Below are 24,150 nucleotides of genomic sequence, written 5' to 3'. Positions count from 1 at the left end.
ACATCAATTCAGAAATTGGACATCTAATTGTCCAATATATCATGCTTAAGAATACAAACAAAGTTAAAATTATAGTTTGATATACAGATATTATAGCAATTTCACGGATGAGAGAAGCAATTTATAATTTAGGCTAGTCCTTTGAGGGTTTATTTGCTTAAAAATGGCACAAAAACTTAGAAGCTTTTTCAGTTTGCTTTTTGGTCAAATAACAAGTGTTCCAGCAAATGATATTAAGGCAGAATTTAACATAAATTAGAAATTACAGTGGAATAGCACCTTAAAGTTCATTGCAAAAGTTTCAAAGGATCCCTGAAGTTTTGCAGTGAATGAACCCAGTCAATCATATATACTGAGTGCACGTGTATGAGCATGGTTAAATTCTCTATTTGCCAGTGGCACTTTAGCCTGTTTGACAGGCATGAGCACAGATGCTGAAAACCAGGTCAGTAGTCAAGTTCTTATATTACTCTGTTTTCCATTGAATTTGTTTACCATTTAACCGATTATATTTGTTTTGCTTTATTTTGATTAATATTCTTAAAATATTTTTTTATGCTATCAGTTTCTTGCAGTTAATAATCTTTGGTGACAGTGATTGATGAGATTCTCATTACTATAGGACTACAGTAAGGGCAGCCCTACATGCCCTGTTCTCCTGGGTAGATGATAGCACCAAAGTCGTCAGGGAACCAATACATAACGTACACTTTATTTATCTTTTGACGGGTGATGCAGAAGAGTTTAAAGCACACCACTTCTGCAAAAAGTGTGATTGAAAAGTACCTAATTGAAAGAGTCCATATGTCAAATGATGTGTTTAAAATATCTCAGACACCAGCTTACTTTTGACACTCATAGCAATTGGGACAGCTCCCCTTTTGGGTATGTCACACACTGATTACAGTACTATACTTATAACATGCAAAACATTTGTATCACTACATCTTGGGGAGAAATCTTATTGAGCCTTTTGCCTCCTACAAAAGTCATCAAGATACATACTGCACCATGGTGCACAAAGAAGCTGATTTATCTATCTATCTATCTATCTATCTATCTATATATATATACCGTATTTGCTCGATTATAAGACGAGGTTTTCTAATCAGGGTCGTCTTATAATCAGACCTCAAATAGAGGTCTGACTATGAGACTAAGATCCAGACCCCCTCACTGCAGGGGACCTGGATCCTTCTGTCTCCCCCCCATTTAACACTCCCTACCCCACACACACTTACCGGTGCTTCCAATTTCCTGCTGTATTGCCGGGGCAGCGGGTTGACGTCTACGTGATCCGTGTAGACAACTTACGCTGCAGCCGGAAGGAGGTGTGGCTAGCAGCGGGGGTTGTCTGCGTCCGTCGCGCAGACCTTCCCCGACTGTCAGAGATCAGAGTTCCTGGTGCCGGTGCCGCACTGGTGCGGGGAACTCTGATCTCTGACAGCCGGTGAAGGTCTGCGCGATGGACGCAGACAAACCCCTGCTGCCAACTCCACCTCCTTCCGGCTGCAGCGAATCGCGTAGACGTCAACCCGCTGCCCCGGCAATACAACAGGAAATTGGAAGCACCGGTAAGTGTGTGTGTGTGTGTGTGGTGGTGGGGGGGGGTGTTAAATGGGGGCATAGGGCATTTCTGGAGGCAGAGTGCTCTGTGAAATGCCTTTTAACCCCCTTAACGCCACTCTGCCTCCTGAAATGCCTTATACCTCCCTATATGCCACTCTGTCCCATAATATGCCTTTTAACCCCCTAAATGCCAGAGTGGCATATAGGGGTATAAGGCATTTCTGGAGGCAGAGTGCTCTATACAATGCCTTTTAACCCCCTAAATGCCACTCTGCCACCAGAAATGCCTTTTAACCCTCTATACGCCACTCTGCCTCCTGAAATGCCTTATACCTCCCTATATGCCACTCTGCCCCATAATATGCCTTTAACCCCCTAAATGCCAGAATGGGACATAGGGGTATAAGGCATTTCTGGAGGCAGAGTGGCATATAGGGGGTTAAAAGGCATATCATGGGGCACCGTGGCATATAGAGGGTTAAAAGGCATATCATGGGCCACAGTGCCATATTGGAGTGGCAAGCCTGGGGGCAGATGTGCGTAACTGGGGGGCAGGTTGGAAATAAAAACAAAAAAATATTTTTCTCAATCATAGCTTTTATTAAAAAATGTAATGGTTTACATGAATTAACATTTACTGGTAAAACTTTTTTCCTATAAGGTCGTCTTTTATTCAGGCTTTTTCTTTTTTTCCTAAATTAATATTCAGATTTTGGGGGGTCGTCTTATAATCGAGCAAATACGGTGTATATATATATATATATATATATATATATATTTATATGTATAATCTCATGTGTAAAGTTAGCCTATAATGCAAAAGGAACAATACAAATGTAGAACATGCCATCCAAGATTTTGTATGCCTTTATATCCATATACCGTAATTTTCCTTAAAAATAAAGAATAAAAATAATCCTTAAAATTGTGTCAGTCATTAACACGTTATGACCAAAAGGATGTGGATACCCGACTATCACACCTATATAAGCTTTATGAAATTCCACTCCAAAACTATGGGTATTAACTAGACATTGGTGCCAGCCAACTCTTTGTGTTCGTCTTCGTGGGGGAAAAAAAATCTTTGTATTCCACGAATATTCGCCTGTTCTTATGTTTGGTCGAATATTTGTGTACATTCTTATATTCGTGCACCTGCACTTCATTGGTTAATGGCAGACGAGCCCCCTGCTGGTGACCAATAGAGTCACTCGTACAGACTTTTAAAATCCTGGTGCTGAAACTCGGCCTGGGTGGTCTCCCCACTCCAGAAGTTAAAGGTCCGTACGAGCGACTCTAATTGTAACTCTTGGAGCGGGGAGACCATGGTCGCCGTCAGATGTAAAGGTCCGTGCGAGCGACTATTGGTGGCCTTCAGGGGCCTCCTCTGGCATCAACCAATGGTTAATGCTAGAGGAGGCCCCTGCCGACGACCAATAGAGTTGCTCTTGTGGACCTTAGCTCCTGACGGCGAACAGTGTTTTACAGAACCCCAGCTGACGTTTGCGTCGGCATTTGGAACTCTTTAGTGAGTAATGTTACAGAGGACAGGGAATTTTAGCTTAATAATATAGCTTTAGCACAAGGCATGTGCGTGGTTTGCATCTTCTTTTTTTTCTCATTGACACTTCCACTTCACAACAATATCACTTACAATGGACTGGGGCAGAATACTTTTGGTCATAGTATAGTATGTACAGGATGTTTGTTGGGTGGGTATAGAAATGAAACCTTGAGAAATGAAGGAGCACATGATGGTTACTGTATGTTATTTACCAGATTTTTTTAAATTATGGATAGGATTTGGAACTTTGGGGGTAAAGGGGCAAATGCATTTGGGGGATTCTGCAGAAACAGAGGTATGAACATTTGAAGCGATCACTCCGTTTTCTTATCTGTTGAGATCGGATCTGATCAGACCCCCTCATACCTTGATTTGGTGATCCCATAGATATCAATGATAACTCTTTTAACAACTGGCTGCTTTTAGCAGCCAAAACTGGTGTGAATCACAAAGATCTTAGAGGGGCTCTTGACCCACTGGAAATCTCACATGAGCGACCGTGACATGTGCATGGGCACTGCTAAGCAGGAGATACATATTATAGAATAGGTGGGGATGGTGAAACTGTAAATGTAAAGGAAATGATGGAACCCTCTATCAACCCTCTCATTAGGTGACACTCATTAGAATATGATGGCTCGTGTGTACCTTCTGGCCATTTAACAGCAATATTTCTATTGGTAAGCTTAGTTACAGATGTTAAATTAAGCATGCCAGGAAAGCTCCCTTTTTATAGGAAGCCTGGTAGACTCAGAAAATAAGACCCTCATGCACCTGCATTTATTCTGTGTCAGAAAAAGCTGTTGCTATTTCATGCCCCCCAACTGTCCCGATTTTGGGACTCTGTCCCGCCTTTCCCTACCTCTGTCCTGCTTTGCAGGGGTGGAGGAAGGGTGAGGCGAGAGCGGTACTCATCTCTGGTGCAGCTGCGAGGGGGTGCATAGCCGCCCGATCAGCAGATGCAGCCTGCAGGACTAGTTGGGAGATCACAATCTCCCTCTAATCAGCTCAACATTAGGGAGCACGAGGTCTTCATGACTACGCGCCGGCAAATGACTCAATAGCCGGCGCGTAGTGATGAGGGAGCAGTAAAGCGAGGTCTGAAGTGACAGACCTGGCGCTCCCACCACAGGACGAAGAAGGAAGGATGGAGGAAGAGGTAAGAGATGGGGAGAAAAGGGTGTAAGGGCAGTGTGTGTGTGTGTGTGTTTGTAAGCTTGTGTGTGTGGGCAGGTGTATGTAAGAGCAGTATAGGTATTTGTAAGCTGGTGTGTAAGGGCAGTGTATGTGTGTGTAAGGACACTGTATGTGTATATGTGTGTGTAAAGGCAGGTGTGTGTGTAAGGGCAGTGTATATGTGTGTGTGTGTGTAAGGGCAGTGTATGTGTGTAAAGGCAGGTGTGTGTATATGTGTTAAAGGCAGGTGTGTGTAAGGGCAGTGTATGTGTATATATGTGTGTGTAAGGGCAGTGCACATGCATATGTGTGTGTGTAAGGGCAGTGTACGTGTATATGTGTGTGTGTAAGGGAAGTGTAAATGTGTGTGTAAGGGCAGTTTATGTGTGTTTACAAGCAGGTGTGTGTATGGGCAGTCGTGTGTAAGGGCAGGGTATGTGTATATGTGTGTTTATGGGCAGGTGTGTGTCTAAAGGCAGTGTGTAAGGGTCCTTGGAGGGAGGAAAAGATTAGCCTTTTATTTTTTTAATTAAAAAAAGAATCTCTGCTGCTGTGGACTCTGGCTGAGCCTCATGTTAACTGTAGTTAACAGCAGATGAGGTGACAGGTGTTAGTTGTGAATTACAACTCCCATGATGCCTAGTCATGGTGGACACCAGGCTGGCTGAGCATCATAGGAATTGTAATTCACAGCTAACATCTGCAGCTTTATCTACTGTTAACTGCTCAGCCACCATCATGGAAGTAGTATGTCTGGCTGAGCCTCATGGGAATTCAATTCAATGTGCTGGTTATTTTTAATATGCAAACTGTGCTGACAAAAACAAAGCGTGTTTTAAGTGGCGATGCGAGCGTGACATTGTAAAGTGCAACTGCGAGAGCGATTTAAAAAAAAAAAAAAGTGTCCCTTTTTCACATTTTTACATGTTGGGAGGTATGCTATTATTCAGACCATGAGCCAGGCTTCTGCTCACTATGCTGGGGCAAACCTAATTACCTCAATGCACATGCACCCCCTATACTGCCTGTTACACATAATGTCACACATAGTAAAATATACCAAGTGCTGTTTCATTTTCTTATTTATGAAGAGATTATGATCTGGAAGAGATGTTTCCAATTCTCTATTTGCTCATCTGCCTGGAATGCCACCTCGCAGTGATGTCACTAGATTAGTCTGGTTCTGTTAATGTTTTTTTTCCTCTGCGTAATCTTATAATGCAAAGTGCTCGCTTTCCTAGTTCTGGAGCTGCTGGGCATTTTACAAATCATACCGAAGGTTGCCAATATATTTCTTTTGGATCGCTGTGGTGGGCACCATAGTCTAGCACCCCCCTTAATTGTAACTGTAAATCCGCATGACTGAGCATTATGTGAGTCGTAGCTCAGCAAAAGCATCCTCACCTTTTGACTAGCCCTATACATTGGCATAAAGAAAATGGATTTCTGCTTCCATAGTATTACAGTCTGTTTAAGTTAAGCCTCCTCATGTTTTTTATGCATGCGCCCTGCCAAGGACTTGTCACAATAAGAGTCTGTTCACTGACACTGGGAAAGATATCCTGAAGCCCAGGTGTAAACGACTACTGGGATGCAGGCATATATAGATGGGACACCAGACGGACCCCCCCCCCCAACATGCTGTTCTTATGTGTGATGTGTTATTTGCATATGACAGAGGGAGCAGATGGAAACTGATTTAACCCACTGATTAAATAAAAGGCAAAAACATTTTTCATATGCTTTTCTGGATATTTTGTATATCTAAAGGTCATCAGTCCGTATCACTGTAAAATCCGTATCGCGCAAGCTAACAAGCATGCAATCTAACCAGAAATTCAAGTATTATGCAGGATTGGCAGAACCATTTGGCAATATGCTTTACGATAATGTATACCCTGAACTTTATACACACTTATTGGTATTATTTTTTGTATTTTATTATATGTACTCCTACTGAGTATTTAGAAAGTGACATCTGATAATCATCTTGGGTGTTTAGTGAACCTGTGGATTCCTTGTTAACTGAACCTCTGTTAAATGACCCCTGGTAGTTTGCCTAGACATCCCAACTCTCCTGGAAGTTCTGGGAGTCTCCCACATTTTAATAGTGGCTCCCTGATGACTGCAAATTGTAACAGACATCCCAGAGATAGAGCCAGCGCAAGAGAGTTCAAGATTGACCATTGAACTCTCTCTTGCGCTCGCTCTCAAATAAAATCTGTGTCTAGGGGTGCCTGTGCCTTGGTCCTCCTCTGTGGCACGTCCTGATTAGTCTCTCTTTGTACTAACTATCAGTTTTCTTGGTATAAGAAACACTTTAAAGTCCGCCTACCGAGAAAACTCATAGGTTAGTTAGCACAAGAGAGATCAACCAGGAAGCGCGCTGTGTCACTCGCTCTCCTGGTTTCTCCAGAGCCCATCTACCACAGAGGACCAGGGCACAGGTACTGGGAGCTGGAGGACCATTATACATGTTTGGTGGTGGGGAGGGGGGTGGTTGGCGGTGGACTGTGAAAATGGCTGAAATGGCTTTTTTCAGGTTGGGATGTATGGCTGCCAACAGTCCAGATTTGGTGTGGACAGTCCTAGTTCCCCATGGTTCATGCCACATTTACACAAGCAGTGCTCATTTTGCTACAGTGGACATTGTACATGAAAGAGGCAGCTTTGGAGAGATATGGGCATTGTGTTGGGGCGCTGACTATATATGGCTCAAGTCACTGAAAGGTGCCCCAACAGAAAGCTTTCTGAAGTTTTCAATTATGTTATGAGAATAGCTGAATGTATTCCCAAGTCTGTTTCATAATCACATGGCAGTGCTTCCTTTTGAGGACAAAATGACATGCAATGAGATAGATCAATCGTTGCACAGATGCCGGTGATGCTAAAGAGCAACTCTGAGACCCTACTGCGTAACATCAATTAAAGGAATTATATTACTTGACCTCAATAAAACATTGAGCTGCGTTTTCCATGAATCAAGGAAAGAGCTATCAGTAAATGCCTATGAGGCTATATTTCTTATATAAAATCCACTGAAGCTCTCTGTAATCGTCATCCATACTCATAGCTCAGGCCTCATCTGGTAGTCATGGTTACAACGGGATTAAGCATTAGGCTTTCACTGCAAAGTTTCCCAGCTGCAGAACAAACATGGCATAGGGTGACCAGAGATTGCACGTAACAACATACTCCTTTAAAAATGTATGTTGCAGGGCTTTATTGCAATAGGTGCTACTGTTTGTGGTCCACTTCAGTCATGCCTAGAAATTCTTCATATATTTAGGGCCCTCATAAATCTACCATATAAATTGTTAGTTGTTCATTGTATTGTGGCAGATGTAGTTGATCTCATAAAAAAATCAATTAAAATCTACAGGCCTGTAACCTCTGTGAAACAAAAGGGGCAGCTATCCCAGGCACTGAAAAAGGGTGCTGTTAAGCTGAACAGTGGCAATGTCCCTGCGCCTCCTTGTGTTTCCTTCTGCGTTGTGAGTGGAGCGGGTGTTCAGACAGAGAAAAAAGAAAGAAAAAATACAAAACTAGTACTGATAGATAGAAATTAGCAAATGTCTACCAGGATTCATAGGTTCTCATCATTAAGGGCCTAGTTGGTCATAAGGTCTATTTATGATGTCCAATAACAACTCTAAATGGAAATTGTGTTTGAATGCCCATTTCTGTCTTCTTTTGTAGAGGGATCTCACCAGGGTCCATCGTTATATATAACCCGATAGAAACAAATTAAGTTATTTTCTCAGTTGTGTTAGCCCAGGCGGGTTAAGTGTATTTTTCTTTTCTTTTCAAGTCACTTAAAAAGGAAATTGTAAAACCTACATTGAGAAAAAGTGAAAAGCATGGCATTCTCTCGCTGGCACAATCTTATGATAACCTTCACCAGCCTAGAGCGTACAGAACACCTTTTGGAGGGGGAGATGGGTTGCACTTATAATGTATTTTGAGCCCGTATATGTACGGGCTTTGTCATTAAGGGGTTAATGCTTTAGCATATCAAGACGATTTGGACAATGCTATGCTTCCAAATTTGTGGGAACAGTTTGGGGAAGGCCTTTTTCTATTCCAGCATGACTGTGTCCCAGTGCACAAACCAAGGTTCAAAATGACATGGTTGAATGAGTTTGGTGTGGAAGAACTTCACTGGCGTGCACAGAGCTCTGAGCTCAACCCCATTGCACACCTATGGGATGAACTGGAACAGAGATTATGAGCCAGGCAAATGCTCTACTGGGTAAATGGGCAAAAATACCCACAGAAACACTCATGTCTATGTATTTAGAATGCAAATATAAAAGTCCCTGTTGGTGTGGGCAGGTGTCTCACTGCTTTTGTCCATATAGCGTATGTGTCCCTCAAAAATCCTTAGTCATACTAACATTTAAAAGTGATTTAAGAATAAGGTTCCCTAAACTCTAAAGGCCTTTTTTTAGTAGTTATTTAAATTTTCCATTAATCATAAGTAGCTCTAATAAGAAGGAATATCTGATCCATATGCTATCTGGTTTTCACCTCTACCCTGGCCATTGTAAGCCAGGTAACACTATAACCCAAAATTTTAGGTGACCAAATCAGAACACCTGTGTTGGGGGTTAGAGGTAGGGAGGGGCAGCACTAAAATTGGCCTGGACTAGAGGCATGGCCACCTGCCCACCTAAAGAGGTGCACAGCACAAACATCGATTGATATTACAGTTCCCTGTGGTAGTCAGGGGAGATCAGAGGATATCCCATGATCCTTGTAAGTGCAAAAATCAGGAATGTCCTATGACAACTGTTGGGAGGTATGTCCCAACCCAGTGGTTCAGAGAGTTGTCTTGGGCAGATTTGAGTTAACACTGAGATATTTTCTGCAGGTGAAGGACATGCATTCGAAGGTGCATTGACTGTTCATCAACTGTAGCGAGGCCTTACTTTCCATATTGACAGTAGGTCTGCAGGACCAGCTGTAGTTATAAGAGTTGAATCTCACAGTACAGTTCAGCACTGCTATCAGCAACCAGAGAAGAGCTATATGAATGAATGGCATTATTTATACTTATATAAAATAGATGAACAGCATATGCACACCGATAGACACTAGTATACTTTAATCAACACCCCCACCCCCACCCCCATTCACCCACAGGAGTGTAGGAGGGTAGAACAAGGGAGAATCAGTTTATTTATAGCAATCAACTGCAGAGAGGCAGAATATGACAGAGGAAGTTTCACATCCAGGGCTGAGGTGAGATTTATCAGTGGTGTGATTAAATGATAGGTACTGACATCTGCATTATTAACCCCTATGTGCTGCAAAGGACCTCTTCTGGATAACTGGGATGTTTTCCATTCAGAAGTTATAAACCTTTTCTGTACTGATAACACACATTTATAATCTCACTGCCAAGTTTAAGAGGAGTCATTAACTGACCTCCCAACAGCCAGCTAAAGTCATTTGCTAAAATATCATGGAAGAGCAACTCATCTCAAAAACTATTTTGCACAAAGTGTGTATATGTATGTGTGTGTGTATATATATATATATATATATATATATATATATATAGTAATATAGGTCATTCTTATCTGTATTATGAAATTTCCTTTATTCAACAAAGTCTCCATTCTGTTGAGCTTGACAAATGTCACACACCCTTCTGGTCATTCAAACTCACACTGCTGACCTAAACTAACAATCTCATGCCTTAGGTTATATACATAGAGGTGAAACAAGTTGCCTAACCTTTTTGAGTAATGCATAACTTGAGGACTCCCCTACAGGTCTTGTTACTAATAGGTTTGTATCTCCCAACCAGTATAGAAACATAGAATTTAATGGCAGATTTGTCGGGCCCATCTAGTTGGCCCATGATCTTGTCTTCAGGATTCAGGACAGCTTTATGCATATTCTGGACAGTATATTAACCTCTAAGTCTTCTGATGAGAGGCTTTCATTTATCTACCACCCTCTCAGTAAAGTAAAACTTCCTTACGGTGGCCCATGTATACGATTAACTTCTTTTAATGGTTTACGACAGACTGATTCCCATTCATGCCAATCTTCAGGACCATTCCGTAAGTTACTTTTGTGGTAAAACCACTTTTCCAGCTTTGTATCAGAATCACTGTATTTGTACAGCTCATAATTTAAAGCAGAGATCATGGGAATTATTTTTGGGTTGAGATCTGTGATTCTAATTTTAACAAAACAGAAAATAGCAGAAATGCTCCTATACTTACCTACCAAACACTTTTTATGGATGAAGATTCCCATTTATTTGAGTGGCCTCGAATGTAAAAGTATTTATATTACCAAATTACTACGAGGGAAAGACATGAGAGCAGACATGTTGATTTTTTTTTATTAGCAAGTGAATTAAAACAGTGTATAATCTAGTTAATGTAAATTAAGACTTTTATAACTAAGCACAACATTAGAAACACCATTGAATTCTCAAACCCTTTCCAGAAATTACAATCATGTAAAATTTTGCCTCATTCAGAGTTTTGAATAGGATCCCTTTGTGTCGTGTTGCAAAAAAGCAGTCACAGCTTTTTAAAAGTTTCTGCATTGTTTGATGTGGTTAAATCTATGGAATTGACCTACTAAAATGACAGATATGCTTAGTTATTTCCTTGACATACTGGAGAATGCAATTAATATGTTGTCCAAGCTGAGAAGTACCTTTAAATCAAGTCTAAATACTTTTTGCACAGCATTCTAAAAACACATTTGCTAGAGAGTGCCTATTTTGGATTGCCTGTGTCTTTGTTTTGTTAAGTATTATGGTACCCAAGTGTTTACTGAGCGAGGACGACAAATACCAGAGAAGCAATATACCGCATAAAAAAGCAGAAGTGGCTGCACCTAGCAGGGAAGTCCAAGGAAAATTAACACTTACAGATCTAGGAAACAGCCTTCTTATTCAGATATGCAATCTTACATCCCCCACAGGTAGTTAAATGTAATCCCCCTAATAAATATTGCGCTGATTTCTGGTACCGGCTGAACATGTCATATATATATAAGCATATGTACCAGTGAATGTTGTTCTAAGAAGCTTACAATATTCTGAAATGAAATGTTCAGGTAAATTATTTCTTCATTTGCTGAAAAGGGGCAGTTAAACATCCAGTCGCAACTAGAAGTGATAAGAGATGCAGCAGATGCACACTCCCTCATCACACTGATACCGAGCTAGCCTGCACTTCTCTCTGCTTCTTGTAGGCAGCTCTACAGCCATCCCTTGCCGAAACACATTACTAATTTCACGAAGCTTGCTACACTGCATGTACTACACCACAGCTTCTTGAAGTGTTTGTCTTTCTACTGACTATTCTCATCGTTCATTTTACCTTCAGTCTTTTAAAGTACATTCTCCTTTCTCCTTTGCTCCTTTGTACTGCTCCCTTCATCTCTCTCACACATTCACCCCCCATACTCTTGCTCATTCAGATTGTTTCTTCCTCTTTGCTTTGTCCTCACACTTTCTGTGCTCTTCGTATTCCAGGATCTGACCAGTCATCATGAACAAGGTGAAAAGTTTTAAGCGTCGATTTTCGCTTTCTGTACCTCGTACCGAGACCATCGAGGAGTCCCTAGCAGAATTTACAGAGCAGTACAACCAATTGAACAGCCGGCACACCGAAGGTGAGTGACCATTTCAATAGCAATATAAGGCTGAATGTAAGGGTAAACAAAACATAACTTGATACCGCAGTTGCGTGTGTGCGTTTGTGCTAATACAAAGAGTAGTTAACAGTTTTTGTTGCAAATTATTTGTTCTTCTAGTACATGAAATAAATACTTTTATAATTAAAAAAGGACAGTGTTTTAGACTTTTTGCAACTCAAATTACCTATTTAAATTAAGCATTTTACTTCCAAAGCTTACGTACAGTTTTATAAGCATGCATGTACGCAAAACATTCTACTGCCTAATAACTATTTTCTTTATGTTTATACATCATTTTCGCATTTTTCATATATTTGAAAAACTTGACAAAGGCTTAGCAAAAACCCCAAATCCATCAATCATAAACATAAAATATATTAATATAGTCACTTATCTCTTGGAAAAGGTGGCAACATATGATTCCAGCATAAAAACGGTATTCTTTGTTTTAATTTTGAAACACTGGAACTTTAATCCATTTGAGTCGCAGCCTCCATGAACCCCATGCCCCGACATATCGAGGAGAGCACACCCAAGTCAATCACATGACCTGAAAAACAGGCACTGATAGGTTATAGTTAGATTAACTGGAAAAAAAAAACTTAGAACTTTGTGTTGTTTTTATATGAATAAACCTTCAGCAGAAATAGTGATGTGACAGATCCTATAAGGTTTATTTGCTTAGCAAATGTTAAATGTTAAATACATTATATGGTAATCAAATACAGGATATACCCATCATATTTTTAAGACTTATATTTTTAAACATCAATTTTTTTCTTTTTTTTTTAAACCTTAATATATTCTACACTCAAACTTACCACCATGCCTTTAGATATCATTATATATTTCAATTTATATAATGCTTGCAAGCACATTAGAGACATTTTAGAAATAGCTGATCTCTGGGTCACCATCTGGAGCCTCCTTTTATTCTCAAAGACAAGACACATCTTTAAAGACTGCCCTTTAATTATCATGTCTCTCATTTTCCTTGTGTAACTAACTAATTCAGAAAGCCACCATAAAGTCTCTTAGCAGAGCTGACCCCGAGTCCACTACACAGGTCTGTCATTAAGCCACATTGTAGCTGCATGTTACTAACTCGTTTACACAATTAAAATGTCCCCGCCATTGGCTTAGAATGCTCAATTGTGTGACTGACCCTTTAATATAAAACGCCCGTCTCTGGACGTCAAGGAGCTTTAGTTTGAGACTGAGCCTTAAAAAGTAGACCCCTTCCTCCTCCCTAAATCTCCTAGCATTTTCCTTTTCTTCTTTACTTTCTTTCATGAAAAGAGGTGAAGAGGACAGCATGGTTAGAAGCTGGCAGTGCCCGCTATAGATAAATTGGCTTTCACAATGTACAGTACAGAAAAGGGCTGAAAGGCAGATCCTTAATTAGAGAGGGATCTTGCAGGGGGCAGTGCTGTTCGCGTGGGTGAAAGGATAACAAGCACAAAGAAGCATCAAGCACACAGGGGGGAAGCTGCAAACCATCAGCACTGACTTAGAAGATGCTCATTATCTCCTGGGCATGTAGGATCGAAAACCCCCAAACCATATTTTGTTTAATTAGCATTCACTACCATTATCCTTTCCGTTTCTAAATTTACCTATCATTATCTTTAGCTTTTTTACTTCTTTGCTTCTGTCTGCCTCTTAGTTCCTTCCTTTTATGCTAGTTTCCTTTTTTATCTTATTTTACAGGCTCCTTACTTATCTTCATGTTTATTCTTTGTCTCTCCGCAAATCCCTTGTCTCTTCTATAGCTCAAATGTTGCCTGTCTCTATGGAAAAGAGTAGTTGCTAAAACATCTCCGCCTGGGAACAGTTTGGCTAAACATAGAGAGTAATACTCACAAAACTTACTGTTCACTAAATTGTTCACACTTAGCCAAATGCTGTGTATTAAGGCTACAATGATTTCAATATGTGCTGGCAAGTACCTATTGTAAGAGCACAGAAAAGGTAGTTAGAGAATCCCTTAGGTTAGTTAAAACTATGTAGCTTTTGAAGGTTTTGAGCTGAACTAATCAAGGGGAGCCTCACAAAGTCATCTGAGCTTTTGCCTGGTTCAAAGTATAACTTGCTTTCCTTGTGTCCAAGGCATTTACAAAAAGGCTCAACCAATTTGTGTAAAAGAAATTAACACAGATCAATATAAAATGTAAAACAAAATTAGAAACCAAAACTGAAAATATAGAACCCAGGGCTACCTGGCTCCTGGGATTCCTTAAGCCCTGTTAACTAATGCTTGTTAGTGGGAAGAGGATGTGACCTATGTGCCTTTGGAGGTGGCAGAACCGCTAGAGAAGTAATCGATATTGAAAGGAAATGTTCACACATAGGGTCTTGGAATTAAGCTACACCACAGATGGATCCTGGTTTTCTGTTTGAAGTGAATAGACAATTATACTAAATGACTGCTTCTCTGACCATTCTTTTATGACCACAAATCATTTTGAGTTAAAAAAGCTACCCACCTTACACTGAAATATCCATTAATTAAAGATTGATGTCTTTGAAAGTTTGAGAAACTCTACATTGATCTGCTGTAGGCGGTGACTTTCATGGGCATACACTGCAAAATGAATTCACTATATTAACTTCTACAGTTGAGTTTGGTTCAGTGTCACTCTACCATATTGAGGGAAAGTGATGTAGAAGGAGAGTTGCAGTGCTGCAGGGGATGTAGCAATAGTTGTTAACTGTTGCAGGGAGAGTCCTATTTTTTTGTATTCTTATTTCAGATACTGTCTTTTTTTAGTAATGGTAGGCAGGCCCGGACTGGCCATCGGGCCGGGCTGGATTGACTTAGGGGCTGATGGAGCTGCAGCTCCAGGCCCCTACCTTAAAATAGGCCCAGTCAGGACCGAACTGACTGGGCCTATGCGGCCTCTACGGCCGCATTAACGCAGGGCATAAGGGGCACCTGCCCCTTAAGCCCGCCGCAACTGCGACCGGGTCAGCCACTCTAAGGGGTCGGGAAGCCCCCACCAGGGACGGCCTTACGGGTGTGCGGCCGCACAGGGTTTAAATTAAAAAATCTGGGTTTTTTTTTTTTTTTACTTTATTTAACACCCCCCATGTTAAATAAAGTTTTTGTTAACTTTATTTAACATGGAGGATGTTAAATAAAGTTAAAAAAAAAAAACCCCGATGTTTTAATGTAAGCCTTGTGCGGCCGCAGACCACTAAGGCCGGCCCTGGTGGGGGCTTCCCGGCCCCTTAGAGTGGCGGACCCGGTCGCAGTTGCGGCGGGCTTAAGGGGCAGGTGCCCCTTATGCCCTGCGTTAATGCGGCCGTAGAAGCCGCATAGGGCCCAGTCCTGCCGCGGGCCCGGCCGCAGTTGCTGCTTGCTCCGGCAACAAGGTAAGTAGGGTGAGGGAGGGGGGTGCAGTGAGAAGGGGCAGAGGGGGGTTAGATAGTGAGAAATGGGGAGAGGGGATAGATAGTGAGAGGGGGTACATAGTGAAAAGGGGGAACATAGTGAGAAGGGGCAGATAAGATGGGGAGAGGGGGTAGTGTGAATGCGTATGAGAATTGTGTGAATGCATATGACAATTAATGAATTCATGTGTGGATGAATTGCTTGAATGATTTGTGAGACTGCATTAATGAATGTGTTAATGATTTGTGTGAATGAGTAAATGCAAAGATGGTACATGAAGGGTGGGCTTTAACAATAAATAAATAAATAAATATGGGCTGCTCGGGCTTAAATGCCCGGGCCTATTTTTTGTCCCAGTCCGGGCCTGATGGTAGGTATTCCGGTGCATGTGCAGAAGGAAAAGGAGTTCAGCTAGGATTTAGGAGCTACATGTGTAGTTTTATAGGTTTTAAATATTTCTGAAACAGGAGGTTTCTTCCTGTATAATATCTAATGTTAAGTATGTACAATACTTATTGTGTAAGTCATGATCATGCTGTTTTGTTTCTTTAAAGGTCTTGGTCACTCACACTTGCAGCTGCCTCACCTGAGTCCAGGAAACCCTGTACTGTCCCCATCAGATGGAGAAGGTCTGTCTCCCACTGCACTGAGCTACAGAAATGCAGCCCACCGACGTCTCTCCATGGAGGTGAGTCACCCTGCAGTAGAGGTGCTGAGAATGTTTTTAATGAGAAATTAAACACCAAAGTCTTACTTATTTAACCTCTTGACGACAATTGACATGTCAGGCATGTCATGAAAATGCATCCCCTTAACGACAATTGGCATGCCTGGCACTTCATGGGGTAAAACAACGGTGGAAACCAATCAATGATTGCTTTCTTCGCTCAGCTGGTGTTGCTGCAATGCAGAAAAAAGCCAGGGTCTCGTTTGAGGAGTGTTTCAAAAGATAACTTGAGACATGCTGCCTCTAACAAGATGGAGAGTCCCTCCTGAGTTCTCTGAGCTCTTCAAGCAGGTTGACTACGGGGGCTGGAGCTAACCATGCAGGTCAATGGAGCCCAGCTCACTAATCACTATTTTTTAATAAAAAAATAGTTAAAAAAAAATGAAATGTAAAAATGACCCCATTGCTGTCACCATGAGTTCAAAGAAAATATGTACAAAAAAAAACAAAATACAAAAATGAGCAAGTCTTAAAATTCATGTTGTTTCTTCTTAAAAATCCTGGCATGGAAAGAGTTAAAATACCAGCATTTGAAATACCCTGGGGTGTCTAGTTTTATAAAATATATGGTTTGATGGAGTAAATTAAATTGTCCAGTTTCAAAGATGTCCCAAATAGTGCATAGGCGCAAACTGACTATGTCAGAATTGTCAAAAAAAAATGTACCCCTCCCCAATGTGACCTTTTAGTCCCTAAACAACCTATGCATGGGTGGTTTTATTGTATTCAGGAGAAGTTGCTGAACACATATTGGGGTGTTTGACAGTGACATATATACCAGGAGCAGTAAATTCACCAAAAAATGACAACCACAAAATTTGACAAAGGCTGATGGTAAAATATGTGCATGGAAAGAGTTAACCCCTTCAGGACCGGGTTTTTGTTACTAAGGTTGCTCTAAAAGACTGGAGCCGTTTTTGTGTTTTTGCTATGTCTGTCTTCAACTGTAAATTCTCTCTTCTCTGTGCACCCACACAAATCATATATTGTTTTTTTCAGCACAATATTATTTTGAAATGATATCACTCATGTGGAGACCGAAGAATCCTTTCTCCCTGTCCCTGAAGCTGCCTCTGGCAGCTGGGGCATAATGTCCCGTAGATCGGAGATGGCAGGGAGGAGTCTCTTTGCTCACTCCTGTAGGAGTGATCAAAGGGCTTGTGGGGGCTCTTTTTTGCTGTTGCTGGTCTGCCTGGCAGACCACAGCAGAAGAGCCCCATACAAAATGGGAATTATCCCCTAAAATGCCGCGGCATTGAAGGGGTTAACGCTGCACTGACGCTCTCATGGAGCGATCAGGCAGCAGGGGAATGTTGTGGCAGGTCCCCACACTTGCCTGAAACTGCCTGTTTGCTCCATGAGAGTGTCAGTGCAGAGTTAACCCCTTCAATGCCACGATTGCGGAATTTATGAAAAACGGATATTGAGCTGACAAAATCACTCCGTGGGAGTGATCTAAGGCTCGGGGGCGGGCTCTGGGTGGCTGTGCTGTCTGCTCAGACACCCGGGTAGACAGCAGCAGCAGCGCCCCCACGATCACCATGACTGTGGCAACGTGGGGACATTTTTTTGAAATGACGTACCTGGTACGTCCCGGTCTGATTGTGACATGTGACCAGGAAGTACCAGGTACGTCCCGGTCTCGAAGGGGTTAAAATACCAGCATTTTAAATACCCTGGATTGTCTAGTTTTCTAAAATATATAATTTGATGGGTTAAAATCAATTTGCTGGCTTCAAAGATGCCCCGAATAACACACAACGGCAAGATGACCAGATGACAAAATTCCACGTTGAACACTAAATTGCATATGTTCCAAATGTGGCCTTTTACCTCCCAAACAACCTGACAAACCCATGCATGGGTGGTATCGCTGTACTCAGGAGACATTGTTAAATACATATTGGGGTGTTGTTTGACAGTGACATATACCGGGAGCTGTGAATTCATGCCTGGAGTACAAGGTTTGATGGGCGTAAATTGAATTGATCAGCTTCAAAGATGTCCCAAATAGGACATGGGGGCAGAATGACCAGTTTTTAAAAAAATGGTTTTGCAATAGCAACATGCTAATTGTACTTATTGCCATATAACTTTCAAGAATAATTCTATTAATAAAAGTTAGTTAGTTAGTTAGTTAAAAGTGCTTTTTATATTAAATGATATGATCAAAATAATGGTATCTAAACAAACCCTTCTTGTCCTAAAAACCAATATATAATTGTGTGGGTACACTAAACTATGGTAAACACGAGCGCCTCAAAAATGTTTAACAAAAAATCAGCCATTTTTTATCAAAAATAAAATCAGCCATTGTCATTATGGGGTTTTTTGTTGTGAAATAAGTAAGCTTGTTATGTAATATACTACTTGTTATGACCTGTTTACACATTGCAAAGCGCAGCGTAATATGATGGTGCTATATAAAACAATAAATATTAATACATCATTTAAATCACACACTAACACGTACAGAGACACTCAAACTAACATACACACCCAAAATGAAAAATTAGATAGGACTCTCCAAACTTAGGGCACTTTGACGTAGTGGCGGGCCAAGCAATATACAGTAAGGATATTTAGTGTGACATATTGCTCAATAGTTATGCCTTAACCCCTTATTGACCAGGCTGTTTTTTATATTTTGTACCCTTCGTGACCAAGGATGTTTTAACACTTTTGCGGTGTATGTGTTTAGCTGTAATTTTGTCCTCTCCCATTTAGTGTACCCACAAGTTATGTATAGTTTTTTCAGGACAAGAACGCCTTTCTTCAGATACTGTTTTTTTATCATATCATCTAATTTCCTATAAGAAAAAAAAAAACTTTTTCTCACTTTTATTTGAAAAATCTTTTACTCGTCTAAAAAAGCTCATAAAAAGCTTTCTAAATAGATTCTACTATTTGTCCTGAGTTTAGAAATACCCAGTGTTTTTATGTTTTTTTGCTTTTTTCTGCAAGTTATTGGGCATTAAGTACAAGTAGCGTTTTGCTATTTCAAAACCAGTTTTTTTTCCAAACCTGGTCATTCTGCCCCATTTGCTATTTCAAAACTAGACACTCCAAGGTATTTCAAATTCTGGTATTTTAACCCTTTCCATGCACTAATTCTACTACCCCCCTTTGTCAAACTTTGTGGTGGTAATTTATTTTGTGTTTTTATCACACAAATTGTACTTCAGGTATGGATGTACAGCTACTAGTATATGTCACTGTCAAACAACACCCCAATATGTGCAACATCTTCCAAGTACAATGATACCAACCAAGCATGGGTTTATCAGGTTGTTTGGGAGGTAAAATGCCACATTTGGGAAGTGCGCATTTTTAACTTGGAGCTTTGACATATGGTCCTTCTGCCACCATGTCCTATTTGGGACATCTTGGAAGACGGTCAGTTCAGTTTACCCCATCAAATCATATATTTTTGAAAACTAGACACCCCACGGTATTTTAAATGCTGGTATTTTAACATTTTTCCATGTCAGGATTTTTGGGAAGATACAGTCCTAATAAATAATAAACTTTATTTACTGTATGTTTACCCAATAATATTATAAGACGACCCCCCAAAAAATGATTTTAATATTAATTTAGAAAAAAAGAAAAAGCCTGAATATAAGACTACCCTATAGGAAAGAAGTTTTAGTAGAAAATATTAATTCACATGTAAACTATTTTTTCATATTTAATAAAAACGATGATTGAGAAAAATTCATTTTTTGTTTTTATTTCCTTTTATCTGCCAACTTGCCCCCAGTTATGCACATCTGCCCCACGGCTTACTACTCTGTACCCCCAAATAGGCCACCTTGCTCCCCCTTATATGACACACTGTCCCCCCAGATATGCCTAATACCCCCTTATATGCCACTCTGCCCCATATATGCTTTATACCCCCTGTTTGCCACTCTGCCTCCCAGATATGCCTTATACCCCCCTATATGCCCCCCCGACTTACCGATGCATCCCCAGACTTGTCTCTGTGCCCCAGACTCCCTGGTGTCAAGTGGGGGCAGCCGGTGGACTTCTGCACAATGCACGCAGACAAGCTCCCCTGCTATCTGGGACTTCCGCTGCGGCTTCTATAACTGAGCACCGGAAAGATCACGTCATGTGGGTGCTCCGTCATAGAATCCCCGGCGGAAGTGTCGGGTAGCAGCAGAGGAGAGAGGAGAATCCAGGTACCCTGCAGCGCTGTAGGGCATATGGATCTTAGTCTTGTAGTCAGACCTCTATTTGAGGATTATAAGACGACCTCAATTGTAAGACTTTTGGACTTTTTTAACCTTTTGCCGATGGCGACATCAGTGCATAATTATTTTTAAATGTTACCACCCTTTTTTCCCATGTTTTTTATATTTTACTTACATACATATCACATTGTGATAAGAAAGCTGGGCTCCATTGACTTACATGGTTAAAGGCATGTTCTATTCAACCTGCAAGCGGAGTTCTCAGAAGGGTCTGGAGTGACCCTTTTGGAAACTTGTTTATTTATTTTTTTTAAAGGACGCCGGCATCTTGTGAGTGACAAAATCTCTTGCAGTGGCGCTTGTGATGGCTCTCTGGAACGATGTTTGGTGTCGCTGAATGTCTCGCTATCGAGGCATTTCAGCAACACCATTAAACTCTTTTAAAACGGGCGTCCGCTGCCATACAGTGTATGGCGGATGTTGACTCCCCCGGGAGGGGCCAGATGCTGATCTCGGAATTAAAGCTTAGGAAGCTTTTTAAAATAAACTCTTTTAAAACAGGCATCTGCCACCATACAATGGATGTTGACGCCCCTGGGAGGTGCCAGATATTGCCCCTGATGCCGATCTTGGTGTGTCAAAATGCCTCAACGTTGAGGCATTACACCAACACTATTAAGCTTGTTTAATGCCATGATGTGCTGGCGTGCCATTGGCCGTTAAGGGGTTAAATAGGTGTTTTTTTGTTGCTGATCTTTGCGTAGACCTATATTTTAACAAGACATCAGAGAACAGTTGTTATTGTCACCGTATGTATTCGTATGATAGTATCATATCCCCCTAAGATGCATTTTTTCTAACACAATGTTTCGAGAGTATGTGAACAAGCACTACCAATGCATGTACTTGTGCGTGTATGCATATTACAGCATTTCTAAATGAAAGACGGGGATAAATGAAGAAAATTGTTTGCTATGCTTTGATGAATACCCAATTTACACAATTACAGATATTCAAATATGTGAGCATTGTGAGGTTTTTTTTCTTTACTGCTCCAGCAATTCAGCATCTTCATTCTGGTAGTTGGAAACCATTTGCCATTCTTCATTTATACCGTGTCTTGTTCAGGACTTATATTTGAAATCATACCTGCCTATTGATTGGCTGAAAACAGACTTCAATAAAAATACAGCTGTGAAATTTAATTTTCTGAGTCTCTTTGTAATGCTCATTACACGGTGTTCTTTCTCAGGGTGTTGTTTGTATAAAAATGGATTACTTTAAATGTAATGCGTTCTTTCTTGGCTGAATTTGACTGATATTCAGTAATAAAAATCTAGTAATACCTCAGTACCATCAGCACAGTTTATGGGTTCATTTCAGGCATAAGAAAATAGCTAATTGAAACTAAAGTAATTATCTTAGACCAAAGGAATTAGAGGGCTGGAAAAACAAGCTCTAAATAAAAAAGTCAATAAACAGAATAAACTCTTACTGGTCATTAAATGTCCATTTATACATATTATTTTATATGATAAATGTTCATTGTTTAGTCTAAAAAATAAGTCATAGCTGCCAGTAATCTCAGAATTTATACAATTTATATGGCTGCTGGCCTCCGTTTTGACCTTTGCATATTGTGGCATGACATGGTTACCATAAAATGTATGGCTTTTGACTGGGACATTCATAGGTTTCTGAACTGCTTTCCTACTCCCATTAAAATGTAAAGGTTCATTGAGCCAGGGAGGTCTGGAAACTTTCAAGCTGGGGGGTGGCCTTGATTTAACAAGAAAAGGTCGACTCAATATTGAAGCCAACCTAATTTTATATGTGGGATTACCCTTACATTGTTGTGAAGCAAATAATTAATTGATGTAGCATAACAAGGAAATAACTGTTGACAGCATCAAAGTCCTTGATCATTGTGGATCATATCCAGTTTGATGGCACTGGCAGAGAAAGGTCTAGATGGACCTCTCTTATACATTATTAAGTCGTTCCCAGTTGGGCAGGTCAGTCCAACCTCCAAAATATTGTACATGTCTAGAGTGTGGTATAGCCCCCAAACCTTACTCTGCGAATTTTGCGTGTGGAGACAACTTCAGATTCTTTCTGAAGGATAGATCCCCGAGGTTATGAAAGCTTATATGACGCTACGTGTTTTATGTTGGCCCAATGGAACATATTACTTTCTGCTATAACACTCTATGTTCCTGGTGAACAATAGTGGAGGTAATTCTATACCACTAATAGAAAGAGATGTAACACTAGTAATAGGAGGAAGTGGCAATAATACAATAGTATTAAATTTAGTTATATATTTTATAGATCAGCTAAAGGTAGATGTAGGGTACACATAACCTGGGAAATTATTAACCTTATGCTGCAGTGATTGGATGCTGGTATTTCTGTTCTATATGAGCTCAGATATGTGATTAGAATTATACATGCCTCATTGCTACAGTAAATTGACCATTTAAAATGTTTAATATTAGACTTGTGCATTTGTTTTCTTACAAAGTTCATTTTAATGAAAATTGCCTGTTTCGTGCATTCGTACGAATCAAAAAAAGAAAAGGGATCCCTGATGAAACTAACGAAAACGAAAGTTCTGAAAATTCGTTAGGTTTCGTCCATTCGTTGCCACATGTAGAGGTCATTTTGGTGCTTCTTGATGAATGGAAGGAACTTTGTGTGGGAGGCTACTTTTCAATGACTAATAGGTAGAAGTAGCAAAGAAAACAGGCGGTGGTCTTGTTGATTTACCATGTCTTTTTGAACCTTGCTTTGTGCACAGGGGTCAGTTATGCTGGAACAGGAAAGGTCCTTCTCCAAACTGGTGCTACAAAACTAGAAACATACAATTGTCTAATATTTCTTTGTATGCTGCAGCATTAACATTACCCTTCACTGGGGGGCCTAGCCAAAACCCTGAAAACAACTCCAGACCATTATCCCTCTTCCACTAAATTTTAAGCACTAAATTTTAAGCACTATGCATACTGGTAGCTAGCATTCTCGTGGTATCCGCCAAACCCAGATTCGTCCATTGGATTTCCAGACAGCGATCTTTGTCTTGTGTGCCGCTGCTCGGCCATGGAGTCCTGACACACAGTGCTTGTGCTGATGTTGTAGGGGTAGATCTAGCATGGCAGAAATTTAATGAGCTGACTTGTGGCAAAGGTGGCATCCTATGGTAGTGCAATGTTAAAAGTCACTTCAGTGTGACTCATTCTACTGCCATTATTTGTCTATAGAGATGGTTGCCTGTGTGCTTCATTTTATACATCTGTTAGCAATTGGCGTGACTGAAACACCTAAATTCAATAATTAAGAGGGGTGTCCCAATACTTTTGAGCATATAATGTGTGTATATATATATATATATATATGTATATATATATATATATTTGACTTGCTTATGTGACTTGATCCCTTTGTTGACATTCATTCTCTGTCTTAACCCCTTCGCGACCTTTGCCGGTTCAGGACCGTCATGACAAGAAGGTCACTAAATGACCTTTGACGGTCCTGAACCGTCAAACAATTAAATAAGCTTAGAAAGTGATCAACGATGTCGAGGCATTCAGTAACACGGAGATCGGCATCGGCGGACGCCCGTTTTAAAAATCAACGATCGCCTCCTAAACTTAAATGGTGTCGCTGGAATGCCTCGATCAGGAGGCATCCAGCGACACCAAACACTTACCTTTGGATGGGCTGTGACCGCTCCGGAGAGCGGTCACAGCCGCAGCTGCCGGTGATCTTCGCCCTCAGCAAGATGGCGGCGGCCCGGGAAAAAAAACAATAAAGAAGAAAGAGTTCGCTAGACGGTCTCCAGACC

General features: G+C 40.7%; 1 protein-coding gene across 1 annotated transcript in view; it reads left to right on the top strand.

The window, feature by feature from the left end:
- The first annotated feature begins 11,835 nt into the window (after positions 1-11,835).
- LOC149287927 (cyclin-dependent kinase 18-like) overlaps positions 11,836-24,150 on the top strand; it is a 31,537-nt gene continuing 19,222 nt past the window's right edge. Inside the window, exons 1-2 of the mRNA XM_089492235.1 lie at positions 11,836-11,959; positions 15,932-16,065. Of these exons, the coding sequence (XP_089348361.1) occupies positions 11,836-11,959; positions 15,932-16,065 (258 nt within the window). The remainder of the gene's footprint in view (positions 11,960-15,931; positions 16,066-24,150) is intronic.

The sequence above is a fragment of the Sceloporus occidentalis genome, unplaced genomic scaffold (assembly GCF_023333645.1).
Source record: "Sceloporus occidentalis isolate IW3139 unplaced genomic scaffold, rSceOcc1.0.p SCAF_55, whole genome shotgun sequence".
Classification (NCBI taxonomy): domain Eukaryota; kingdom Metazoa; phylum Chordata; class Lepidosauria; order Squamata; family Phrynosomatidae; genus Sceloporus; species Sceloporus occidentalis.
This window is presented reverse-complemented; position numbering and strand designations above follow the sequence as displayed.